General features: G+C 33.2%; 1 protein-coding gene across 2 annotated transcripts in view; it reads right to left on the bottom strand.

Annotated features, from left to right (window-relative positions):
• Positions 1–229: 229 nt before the first annotated feature.
• LOC131076717 (transcription initiation factor IIF subunit alpha) overlaps positions 230–13,931 on the bottom strand; it is a 258,184-nt gene continuing 244,482 nt past the window's right edge. Inside the window, exons 8-9 of one of the 2 annotated variants that reach the window (XM_058014024.2) lie at positions 668–723; positions 230–542 (exon numbers count right to left, since the gene is read on the bottom strand). In XM_058014024.2, the coding sequence (XP_057870007.1) occupies positions 706–723 (18 nt within the window). In that variant the 3' untranslated portion in view covers positions 230–542; positions 668–705. Of the gene's footprint in view, positions 543–667; positions 724–11,489; positions 11,840–13,931 lie in introns of those variants that run through there. The other variant, XM_058014023.2, reaches the window with a different exon arrangement.

Genomic DNA, 13,931 nt, shown 5'->3' with positions numbered 1-13,931 from the left:
AGATTTTGAATTTTAATTTCAAATGATTTAATTTGATAATTTTTATGAGCAGAGCTTCTTGTTCGTAAAGAACATATTATGTAGTGTTGAAAATCCTCTCAAACAACACATGAACATCAGTTAAATATTTGACTTAAATTCTAATACGAGTATTCTCCTAACCCAAAACACATAAAAAATGGAGAAAATTAGCAAACCACTACAAACCACTTCTCATTAATCTTATCCAAATGTTCAAGAAATAAACAAATTACATAGTAAATTTGAAAATACATTATATGAAAGCCTTATAGGTATTAAAAACACTCTGAAATCATATACAAAACTGATAAAAATAGTCACAATGACTAGAAAAAATTACAACCCAAAACACTTCTTCCCCTCACGCATCCTACTACAAACTAGCTTCTTAACCTTTGATTTGTAACAAGAATTAATATGGTTTCAAATATTTAAGCTTGAAATCTACCCATAATCATATTTCTCCATCTTCAAACTTGCAATTTCTTCAAAGACAAATGTTTTCTTCCCCTCAAACTTCCCTGGAATTTGAAAAAAGGAATCCTCAAATGAATATTGAAACTTATCTTTAAACCACCATAGTAACCAAAACCCGAGGTTTGGTAACCCCCAAAATTCACGTTGAAACAAGCAAAAGGCATCTTACCAACTTAGAAATTGTCTTCAAATCTTTTGGATGCTTTGTCAACTCCACCTTCGAACCTATCAAGAATATCAATCCACTATGCCATCAACTCCACTTAACAGGACCTCAAAATAGAAACTACACTAACTCATTCTTGGGCACCCATTTTTAATATTTAGCATTAATGAAAGTATCTTTGAGTCAAGGCAAGTTGTTATTCCCATTTCACATGCCCAAAAAGGAATATTCTAGATTTGAGGTTGAATATGCCAATTTCAAATTTGAATCTCCTATCCCCCATGGATGCCTCTACATCAAAATAGGTCTCACTAGCAATACTAATAACAAGAATAATGTACAAAATAAGAAAAAATAAATATAAATGTCAAAAAATGCATTTCTATTATATGTAAATTGGCTTACAACCACCTTAATTTGAGAATTATTTAAGACATCAAGTTATTATGTTGTGTAAATCAATAAACTAATGAAAGATAACACAAACATAATTTACATGTATATGATTTTGAAATAGGTGGGCACATGAGAATGAGTTTGTGAAGTTAAATAGTGGTCATTGGAATTAAAATTCCAACATTCTAAGCGAGTATCAACCATTTTTAGGCTAATTGTCAAACAAATATTGTTTTCTTCCCTCTCTTTGCTACAAATGCATTTTTTCCATGTTTACAAACTATTTAATCACGTATGTTTAATTCTTGTGCAACTAGAGAAGCCTTAAACTCTATTGTATTGCATCCTAACTAATTTTCTATTCTATTTTCTCCATATCCATTTTTACATTTTTACCCCAATTAGTGTTAAATTAGTGCTAGAGTGGGAGAAGGAATCAAACTTTCAATCTAAGAGGTCATCTCAAATCTATTGATTTACATGACATCCTATTATGTATTTGTAGTGTCATAATTGTACTCCTTAAATGTGACCCCAATTTCACACTCTTCTTGGCACTTGCTTTAGTTTACATTCCCCTAGATAATTTTAGGAGCATTTTTTGCCTTGACTTTACCCCCAAATCGAAAAGATCTATTCTATCCTATTTTAAATATTCATTATTTATCCCACACTGATCTAGAGGCTTCCAAGGATGATCCATAACAAGTCGGAGGTGATAAAATTGAGAAATACCAAAAATCTAATTTTTCGGTATTTTCTATATTTTAGTAAATCACATTTTCAAAGATCTTCGGAGTGGAATTTGGGTTCGAAAGTGTTGTTGGTCCCTTAACTTGATAATCCAAAGGCCATCATGCTAAGGGTGAAATTAGTTCTTTTCGAGACCTTTCCAATGGTGTATGTCATTTCAAATTTCAAGTTGTGAGCTGAAAGTTATGGCCCCACAAAGTTGGGGTACCTAAATTCTTAGTTTTTTTTGAAAATTTGTAATTTGTTGTTATTTTATTTTGCAAAGATTCTTCATTTTGAATATGTTCGATTCCAGAGACTATTGTAATTCCATGTTGATGTTTAAAAACTCAGTTTTGGATGAGATAATGTGACTTTTGGATGCATACAACTTTGGCTTTTCGAGTTCTTGCTATTGTCCATCTTGTTGAGCAATACTTGCAGGTTTCAACTTACCTTGCATTGTTAACGAATTCCTTACTGAATTCAAAGATTACGCAATTTGTCATCAAATGCCAAAATTAGGAGTAGATCCTATGTCACGGGCCTCGTAACTTGTGTTTCCCTATTAGAGAGTTAATTTTGGTAGGACTAGGACACCCATCTCCTTAGCCCCAACAAAATCTCCTGAAAAAGTTTGAATTTCAAGTGTCAGCTTTTACACTTTGAAATATGGTCACGATCTTTGTATTTGATCATTATGTGTCTGCCTTTTATCAAAAATTAACTTTGTGATCAACATATAATCCATTACCTTTTCTCATGTTTTTAATGATAGCTAAGCTCTGCCAAATTGATCACCCAACTCTGCAATTTTGAAACTTTATTTGAAATCTCAGGTTATCTACATTGATCATTCATCATTATTACAAGATTGAAGCTTCAAGGAATGTTGATGGATAATGCAGATTAGTGATTAGTGATTGACTTGTACCTCTCCTCAAGGGTTTGGTATGGTTCTATGTTGTTCTCATATTTCTGAGTATTAATCTCTAGTTTTGATTTACTATTATTTTATGTCCTCATGCATATTTATGCTCTCTTTAGTTGGTTTAGATCACCTTTGTTTGATTCACCTAGGGCTCCACTCTAACACACTTTACTAGGGTTTCCTTTTATGTTTATGCATGTCATTGCTTGCCACAATCTTAGACACACTTAAGGTTCAGAGCACATACTTTATTTTAATATCAACTCGACTATTCATGAAGGTAGGAATACTAAAATAGAGGCTTGTTGAGGCAAGCTCTTGTATAGCCACAACCATTCTTCTTCTCTTTGTGCTTATGCACTTACAGATCAAGAATTTTACGTCAATGCAAAGATATAGGAAGACAAGATTTACAGTGTTAGAGATCATCATCACAAATTTGAAAGAAAAGCCCAGGACAAGGGTGCCCAGTGCCATAGTCCTACCTATTTGAGCTTAATTTTTTAAAGATAGTACTGTAGAGTCTTCTCATCCTAGATCTAGACAAAATATCAGACTATAACATTAGGATAGGGACACCCAGTGAATTAGATCAACACAAAATGCTTTAGTTTTAGTAACAAGTGTACCTCTGTATCTCTATTCCATTTTTGTGATTCTTCTTCTCTTTGTGCTTATGCACTTACAGATCAAGAATTTTATGTCAATGCAAAGATATAGGAAGACAAGATTTATAGTGTTAGAGATCATCATCACAAATTTGAAAGAAAAACCCAGGACAAGGGTGCCCAATGCCATAGTCCTACCTATTTGAGCTCAATTTTTTAAAGATAGTAGTGTAGAGTCTTCTCATCCTATATCTGGACAAAAAATCGGACTATAACATTAGGATAGGGACACCCAGTGAATTAGATCAACACAAAAATGCTTTAGTTTTAGTAACAAGTGTACCTCTGTATCTCTATTCCATTTTTGTGATTGGGTTGCTTAATTTTGTTTGCAACTTTGTTTTATCAATTTATCAAATAAATCAAGCATGTTTTGGGACCTAATTAGACACATCTCAATCAAGCAATCTTCTTTGAAACAAAGGTACAAAAACCAAGTTGTTTGGATCTCTTGGAGAAGATTTAGTCAAACTAAACACCTTTTGTTGGTTTGTGTTCCAATGTTTTATGGAAGAGAGGTTGGTTATGGTTAAATTACTACCTAGATTAGTCCATCTATTTTTCATATCAAAACAATATTTTGCATTGCACAAGTATTAGGAACATCTATACCACCACCAAGTGGTTGTGACATTTGATTAAAAACAACCATCTAGTTGAACATCATCTCCATCCTTTGAAAGAAATGAAAATAACACCTATAACATGCTCAACAAGTTCTTTCTACTAGGCATCTTCATAAGCTCTATGCCAATATAGAGATATGGTCTTTTGGGATGTAGAGGATCCAACATCTCAACTATGTATATGGACACAAATGGTCTACATGTAGGCCCAAAGAAGATGTAGGTCATAAAAAGTTAGGTAACCCTAAACTAGACAAGAAAATGATTCGAGGATATGGATAAAGACACAACAAAAATGTTCTATTTAGCACCATTCCATTTTTTATTTGATTTATACTAGCTTTTTGAGACAAAAAAATACATGTCTTAGATTATGGACTTGGAAGAGCCCTCAATCAACATGATCATCTAGTTTCTTACCACAATGGTACATTCATTGACACAATGTAAAAATTCCTATGAATAACAAGAAGCCTTATGTTATTGAACTAGCTTGTAAGAAGTGGATGCACTATATATTAGGTAAAAACAACTATTATCTATGCTAATCACAAGACTCCAAGCAAGTTGAAATGAATTCCATGAAATTTGGACCATGTACCTACAACAATCTTACGTGAATGTTCACACAACAAATGGAGTGCTGACTAGGCTACTAATTGCTTAAGTTAACCTCCAATTGTATCCCTAACAACAATCCTTTTCTCTTTTAAGCATGAAACAATATAATGACCTTAAATTTACATTAAATTTCTTGACAACTTTGACATGCATCAAAAATAAATAGTTGGATAACAAGTTCCTAATTACCATCTAGAAAATAGTCTTGTATTTTACATAAGACACGTCAATGTTCCCATTGTGGAATGACATTAAATAATTTGGGAAGTTCATTATAGATGGTGATAGGTCACTTTAGGCTAGAAACAACAAACACATTTCTATAAAAGTATTTCTATTCACCAAAATTGCAATATGATGTTAGTCTTATACATGAGGCCTTGCACATGCTATTGCAAAGCCAACCAATTGAAGACAATTTTTGTGAACTATTTTGTTGATTTCTAACAAGCCCATATAGTCCATTTGCATGAAATTCATTCCAAGACTCCTAATATCAATTTATAGCATCAATTTTGTATATGTTGTGGTGTATAGTACCTTGCAAGAAAGGGATCTTCATAGAGGAAATTGTTAAGCTTTTATTCACAAAAAGGAAAGGAAAGGGAATGCCTTGTCTTTTAATTGGTTCTTCCAAGCTTACCAGCAACTTTATGATCCCTGTGTGACGGTCATATAATTTCTTTATCAAAGCTTTGATTGGAATCAATGGGTTCATCTCTGCAATTAATTTTATTGTGATCAGTCCCCTTTGTCATAAAGATCATCTTTCATGTGTTAAAGATTTTCACTTTGGGTGGAGACGTTTGAAGTCTTTGGCGATTTGATTGGCGCTCTTTGGCTTGACCAGAGGATTGATCCATTAACAATGACTCCATTTCCTTTGGCTTGGTGCGGTTGACGATTTGAAACTTTTGTGTCAGTGATTTTGTCTACCATCTTATGCTCGTTTGGTGTTTTGCCCGACGTTCCATTTTGTGATTTGGACTGGTTTAGTCTACGGTTATTCTCCAATTTGGATTAGTGCTCCTTCACATTGGTTCTTCCATTTTGTGATTTGGACTTGGTTGTTTGTGTCAAACCATGGAGTAATGGATATCGGTCATTGGGAGGGTGGTGCACGGAGCCGCCACTAGATCCTGCCACCTCATGGTCTCCATCGATGTCCCTCCACCAAGAGGGCATTTTTTTCTAACATGTTGAGATGCCAGGTTCCACGGAGGATCAAACCCTTGCCCCCGGGTGCTCAAGAGGGGTGGACCATTTTTTCACCTTTAGGTCCTATTGGATGTTTTTCCTTCAAATGGTCATAACTTGGTTGTCCATTGTCTGTTTTTGGCAAATGAGGTATCATTAGATTGGTGGTTCTATGCACTTTCTATTGGTACAAGTATTTCTCTTTAGATTTTTTTGTCCTCTTTGGGTCATTTGAGCACCTTTTGTAAGTACCTTCCTTTGTAGATGCATCAATATGTAGTGTCACATTCATGTCTTTGAGGATTTTTGCACAAATGTTGTGCCATGATATTGTACTCTATGTATTATAAAGTGTCACGGGGGGTTGTGTAGTGACTTTGTTGATTGCCAATCACAACTTTATCAAGTGAGCATCCCTCCATGACAACACTAGGATCTTTAAGATTCTGCCTTGTGTGTTGTTTTGGTGTACACCCTTTTTTAGTTGCAGGTATTCTTTTGGTCACTTCCAATGTTGTCTCTTCTCCTTCATGCATTGCTTGGTGACATAGTTTTAGTGGACTTGTTATGGCTCTCCCTAGTTAGCATTATGGGGGGATATTGTACTATTGTTTGTGCTAATGCTTCCTTGGTTTCGCTTGGAGTGAGTTGAGACACTCTTGCATTCCTATTTTGTGGAGGCTACTTTCTTAGTTGATCATGGTTCTTTAGACTATTGCACCTATATTTTCAACATGAATTGGTTGAGTAGTGATGATGAGATCACTCATGCAACTTCATTGGTTGAGTGGGAGCCACTTGTGCAGATTGCCATCTGTATTTTTTATTGACATGTATTGTAGTTGTTGCCATCTGATCATTGTTTGAGTAGTGTCATGTGGGGAACTCATGTATATTGTAGTCTTCTTGATCCTAATCATCATCTTATTTCAAAGGAGATTCTTTGGTTACAATACTATATCAATCTTCTTTCAACCGTTGTCTATATCCTCATGTTTCAGTGATGTTCTTCATGTTCTTGTATTGGGACATTGTTTTGGAGGCTTCTTAGTCCTTCATGTTCTCTTTTTTGGAGAGGAGTTCTCTCCCACAAGGTTTTTATCCCTTTCTCCAGTTGTAAGAGATTGCATTGTGTTGTATTGTAGTTGTACATGAGTACCTAGTATGGCAATGTGGCTCAGATCCATAATGCATCTCATATTGTATAGTTTTACTCCCTAAGTTTCACTTGAGGGGGGGTGTTGGAGTAAATTGTATTTACTCTTCCTTAAGTTCCACTTAGGTAGCCTTTGCATATCTCTGAAGTGCATTGGTAGTTGTAGTTGAACTGTTGCACCTACCCTCCACCTACTCTCGCACCTCATTGGTACTCCCACTTTTGCCTTTTCCTTTATAAGAAAGGCTCTTGTACATTTGTGCTCACCTCAATACATTTTCTTATTGGTGAAATAGTATTCTTTCGTGTTGCTTCTCTCGTGTGTAAAGGTTTTCTTGTATATTGGTTCCTAGGTAAGGTAGAAACAACCACTCTAACAAATAACATCAATAAAATAATTTAAAGAGGTTACCAATGAGTACGAATGATCTAGAAAATATTAGGCATTGATTTTATGAAGAAGATAACAACAATTATAATGACTAATATATAATAATTAAAATACAAACGATTCCTATTATGACAATGATGATGATAAAAAAAGAGCAGAAATTAAGTGATTAAAGTAAGACAAGGATCATTAATAACAACAACACTTGCAATTAGAAAAACAATGATATATATGTTAAATGATTAATATCACACTTAGTAATATGCAGCGACTAAATTGTGATTAGTTTGTAGCAATATAATGTGTTCCAAAACGTTCGATTTGTGAAAGATTATAAAAGGTATTATTTTGTTTAGTAGCAATAAAACTGATTAATATATGTAGCTAAGGCAACACTTCTAAAAAAAAGGGGAAGATGTCTCATTCAAGAGACATGAATAGAAAGGTGTGAGTTGAAATAGATCTCTCCTTACAAGAAAGACATGTCTCTTCGATCCAAAAGGGGTGTGTCTCTTTAAAGGGAGAAAATATAAAAAGGAAGGTTGATCAAATAGGAGTTGTGTGCAATGAGAAACATTTGAGTATAGAGAAGATTTTGAAGAATAAGAGTCGAAATATGAAGTGTGTTTTAGATTCATATAGAAGAACATTTGCAGCCCATTTACGAAGGATAAAATCATATATAAATATGAGCAGTTAGGATAGATCTCAAGGCCAAAAATTATGTGAAGAAATTGCCATAATTATGATCAATTTTGTTAAAAGAGATTGAGCGTAATTTGGATAAGATTTGTGAGAAAGTTGATGACAAATTTGTACTAATGGTTGAAGGCAAATTTGTAGGAAGAGTTCAAGGTAGATTTACAAGTAGAGTTTATCATATTGAAAGAGATCTTTGGGATATCAATTTAAGTTGTCCATCATTTGTTGTAGAAGCAACATAAACCTGGTGGAAATTTGAACAAGTGAAATTGGTGCTTCATATTGGTGAGGTTGGTGCCTCATAATTGGTGAGGGGTTGGTGCCTACAAATTTTGTATTGGGAGTTGATGCTCACAAACTAAGTTAGGGGTTGGTGCCTCTAGTAGGTTAATGCCTACAAACTTTGTAAAAGAAGAATAATATAAAAGAATTGATTTGCTATGGTTTTTTCCCATTAGAGTTTCCATGTAAACATTGCATTAGTGTTATTATGTTTTTGATTGTTGAAATTTAGTAAATAATACTATTCAGGTTGATAAAGTTTAAATTGGTAAAAAAAGTTGTTATACTGATGACATAATGTCATAATATTATTTCTAGGTGTCCACTTTGGTGGTGGTGCTACATGGACTTGCATGTTGGTGAATGTTATTTGCATGTTGCCCATAGTGGGGCACAAGGTATTGCATGCTAGTGCATGTTAACCATCAGAGCCATTAGAGCTATTGGGAGTAATTAAGCATAAAAGTTGACCAATTTTGATTGGCTATGGGTTGGGTGCCCATGTGAAGGCCACGTGATTATTTATTAATATGTATTATGTTTATATGTTGAACACTAATGGGGGTGTATGGTTTCAAAGGTGGTATTTTCCTCTTGTTTTGAGATACTACAATGACATTCTCATTCCAACTTTCCTACAAATTGTCACCTTCAGATAGTAGAGTTTTATCATTGTTTGTGTGTTGTGAGGTGATGTTGGATTGAAGACACAAAATAAGAGATGGAATTAATTGTTTTATAATCTCATATATTTGAAGATAATACATACTTTGCCTCTCTTCTTGGTGGATTTTTTTTTTCCTGTAAGGGCTTCCATATATTTTTCTTGTGTTGTGAGATGTTCTCTTGTTGTTTTGTGCTAGATCTGTTGTTGCTATCTTATGGCGATATAATAATTATTTTATTGACGTTTTATGTTCATATAAGTTATAAAGTGGTCGATTTAAGCATGAAAAAGCTGATGTATATCTATGTGGCTTTTCCATATTAAGGTGGTTTAATTTCAAATTTGTATATAGTAACAATTTTTTATGATTTGTGGTCTAAAATTCATATTTGTGGTCTTAACAAATCTATTATTGGGCTACAAATTGTTATATTGTTCCCATATTTTTCTCCTCTATTCTCAACACAAATTGTATTCATCTATGACTTCTAAGATGAGATAAAGTCAAACCTTCAAAAATAGCAAGTTCATAATGAGTTAGAAGGAAGTAACAAAACATCCTTGAGATTGAGCATATTCACACCCATCTATCTCACATGATCTTGAATCATCTACTATATACATTAATTTCTTCTTGAAATAACCACTAATATCAATAAAATAGTTGGATGGGCCATTGATCCATAAAATATCTTAGGTCATCTCAGTGAAAGTTATGACAAACAAATAGGGTTATCAAAATAAATAACTGCGATTTATATTTTTTATTTTCTAAAAGACATTCTTATTTGAATAACAACTTCAACTTCTATAGAAAAAACTCACTATCAAGTGTGGTAGTTATCACCAAGAACCCTAATTACCATTTTAGTATGGAAATATGTATAATGGTTAATTCTAATTATACATAAGTAGAGTATAAGGAATGCATCTTTCCTATAGATTTTTCCATTTTGTATTGATCTTAGTTGTAACAAAATTGTATGATTGTTAAGCTATCTAACAATTGGTATGTCTATTTTGTTTATTGCATGTTCAATTATTGCTTACAATACACTAATTTCCTAACTAGTAGATTATCTCCTAAATTACCATTTTAATTTGTGTCGCCTTGAGGTATATGGCATCAAATATTTTTGGCAAGACACTATTTTTTTGGATGGTTGATTTCTTTCTCCACAAAGATAACCTTATTAAGAAAGAATATCTCAAATTGTTAGGGAGTTCAAGATTAACCACAATGGGGAGGAACCATTGCAAATATGCATTGATGGAGAGTAGAGTGCACCAAGAATGGTGACCAAGTCTTCAAGGATATTTTAGCCCTATTCCATCAACCCTCACAACACTCACCTTCAATCGTTGGAGTGGAGGTTTAAAATTTCCTCTAATCTTGTTACATGAATTTCACATGTTTCAATATATATAGAGATGGATAGGTAGACACCAATTGTAACCATTGCCTTGTCAACTATTCCACATTATTAATTTGTGAACTTACAATGGAAACCTCTCCGTGATAGAGTAAGAGAAGAACATACTCATAGAATCTCATAGAAACTCTTATCATGGAGGGGGATCAATGATTGTAAATAATGTCAAATATGATCCCAAGAAATCTATGGTGGATTGGTTGAAATTGGGCTTGGTAGAAAATAATTTTGTGTTTAAGGTAAATAAAGACATTACTGGATGGAACAAGAGAAAGGTTAGCTAAGAAAGAAAATTTCATTTGATTCATTTTATCTTGCTAGCATTGGATGCTAAACCTTGAGGTTAAGGTCATAGTTATGGGATACATTTTCACAATAGTAAAAGTAGAGGATGTGATGGTGTAGATATTATTGTTAGCAATTAAAGGCCTAGAACTTTGATTGGATTTAATATTAGATCTTCAACTATTGGGGCCTCCCCCACAATTTAATTATAGCTCTCACCCAAAAATGCCTTTAGAATCTATGATGCCACCCTTCATAATGAAAAATGCAAGAGGCTTGTTACTCAATGTCTGAAAACCTTGTAATGTAATGCAAACAAACATCTAAGAAAATCCATATGATTAACTCTAAGGATTAACGAATATGATAAGCAAAAAAGTAATCTAAAATAAATAGAAATATCAATTATTAGACAAAAATCACTACGATGAAAAAAAAGAATCTTATAAAAGGAACAAACATGACAAGGAACACTAAGAAAAAAATCACTTTTATGAGCAACAAGTTACAACAAGAAAATTAGTACAAAGAAAATGAATATTATAAAAGAATATAATGATTGTACCTTGAAATATTAAGAAAACAAACTTTCATAAACCATCTAAGCTACACATTAATAAAGATTAAGAGGGAGAGAAGAATAATATTATGAAATATTACAAATATAATATAAGAATTTATAGATTTTAACAATGAAATCTACATTCAAGATATGCTGATATATATGTTTATGAAATATAACAAAATACTTTAATATAATTATTATATTATTTAATAAATTATATCATCTTTTAAACTTTGAAGTTTTATCATTCATTACAATATCGATTCAATTGCAAAAGGAATAGTAATAAATTAACATTTGCATTCATCTTTATACAATACTTTGTTTCTATCAATGATCAATATTATCATCTTATGCTCAATCATAATACCACTTTGTTGTTAAACAATGTTCAAGTCCAAAGGTTCTTAAAAAACCAAATAATAATATCTAGCGCATTTCATTACTTCCTCAAAGTAAATATTCCATTTCTTTGTTGCGCTATTCTTTTCATAATAGATTTTAATTCATCTTGCCTTGAACCCTAAATTTTTGAGGAGAAAAAAATTTGATTAGAAAAGAAATCAAATTTATATTCATAACATCTAATATAAAGAGAATAATGTAGTATTTGAAATGAAAATAAATTTACACTTTTTATATAGCTTGAGATAAAAAAAGCATATACTAGATCTCCTAAGCCTAATGAGTAGATATTTAAAGCATATTTACTTTGAACTTATAAAACATTTATCAACATTAAAATATATTGATATAATGTAAATTAATATTTATTAATTATTGTAAGAGGTGCTATACAATGATATTAAAGAGAATAATGTTTTTGATTATATTAATGATAAATTAAGATGATGAACCCTTTAAAATAACAAGTCCCAAGGACAAATCAAAATAGTCCACCAATAGGTCATCAACACCACACTAGCAACACATAACAATTTAGAGATTTTATCAAAAAAAAAAACATAGAAGAGAAAAAACATAGAACTACTGATAAGCGTTGTCTCCAGTCTCCATTAAGAAACTTGTAGAGTTCTCCATAGTTGGTACTAGTACTAGTGCCCATATGTTTGCCATGTATTTGGAGGTCCAATCTTGCGAGACACAGTGTGGTAGTTGACTTGTGCATTAATTTAGAGACTTTCAACTTTCCTTCCAAGTCATCCACTTTGGTCTTTAGAGTAGCCAACTTTGTAGCAATTTGATCACATTTGGCACATTCTTTCTGGGCAACTTCAATAGTGGGGGCATTGACAAATTCATCCAAATTTAAGAGGGGAATATTTATCTCATCGAACAAACTCAGACTCAATTTTTTTCCTCATTCTCTTCCTCTTCTTCCTTATCTTTTTCTTCATCTTCTTTTTCCTTAATTTTCATAAATTCACTGGAAATATCCACACTATTAAGGTTAGGGATACGACAACCAACAATAAACAATGGTCATCTTGTCTTCCACCTCACTAACTTCCAAATTATTCTTGGGGTTAAACTCTTCCTCATTTGCCGAAGCATCCTCCTCCTCAACAAACTAGATAGAGTTTTTTTTGACATTCTTGGCTTCAAAGTTTTTGATATTAGACTTTACTTAATAGGTGACTTACCAAAGTACAACAATCCTAAGAGGGATATTTTTGAGGGTACACAAACCCACAACACCCTTCTAAGGGGAGGAAATTGGGGTCTTCACAAATTTGGTCTTGGACAAACACAAAGAAGAGCTAGGTTTAGAAACAACTTTAGGAGAAGACTCTGAGGTGGCATCTAATGACGAGGGTTGCTTTTTTATTTATTTTCCTTTTGATTGAGAAAGCATCACAATAGCATGGAATTAGTTTTGGAAGGCATAAAGCAAGGTGGAATTGGTAAAGAGAAAAAAATTAAGCCCTTGATGGAGTGGGATGGGGGGCTTGTCAGGGTTTTTTCACAAGCAAATATTCTGCTTCTTTGATAGAGCATTCTAGAGAGTAAAGCAAGTAGAAGAGGAGACTAATAAGGTTTTTGTGTCGAAAGTGGTTCAAGAGGGCAAATTGGTAATGATAAAATTTCTCTAAATGATCCCCTAAAGTAAAATGTTTCATAATATTAAAACATACCTTGTCCCACAGGAGGTGGGAGCTTCTCTATGTCGAATGAAGAGGGCCATGATTTCATTATCAAGAACCTTACTCTACCTCTTCAATTTTTTCCCTTTGAAAGTTATCCCCATTGCTTGGGAGATTATCTCTTCACCCACCTCAAAGCTTAGACCTTCCATTTGCACCAAATGGTTCTTCCACACATTGGCAAATTGAATGGAGGGGTTTTTCCGTAACGAAGAGGGCCATGATTTCATTATCGAGAACCTTACTCCGCCTCTTCAATTTTTCCCTTTGGAAGTTATCTCCATTGCTTGGGAGATTATCTCTTCCCCCACCTCACAACTTAGACCTCCTATCTGCACCCGATGGTTCTTCCACACACTAACAAACTAAATGGAGAGGTTTTCATTATAACCATTTAGACATTCTAGAAAAGGAGTAATACCTCCTTCATAGTGTATATACCAGAGAGTGGTGTCACCTTTAAATTCTTCATAGGAAATTGGTTTCATGCAAAGCCCATGTCCACTCATA

The sequence above is a fragment of the Cryptomeria japonica genome, chromosome 10 (genome assembly GCF_030272615.1).
Source record: "Cryptomeria japonica chromosome 10, Sugi_1.0, whole genome shotgun sequence".
NCBI lineage: Eukaryota > Viridiplantae > Streptophyta > Pinopsida > Cupressales > Cupressaceae > Cryptomeria > Cryptomeria japonica.
Note: the sequence above shows the minus strand (reverse complement) of the source record. Positions and strands in the feature narration are given on the sequence as shown.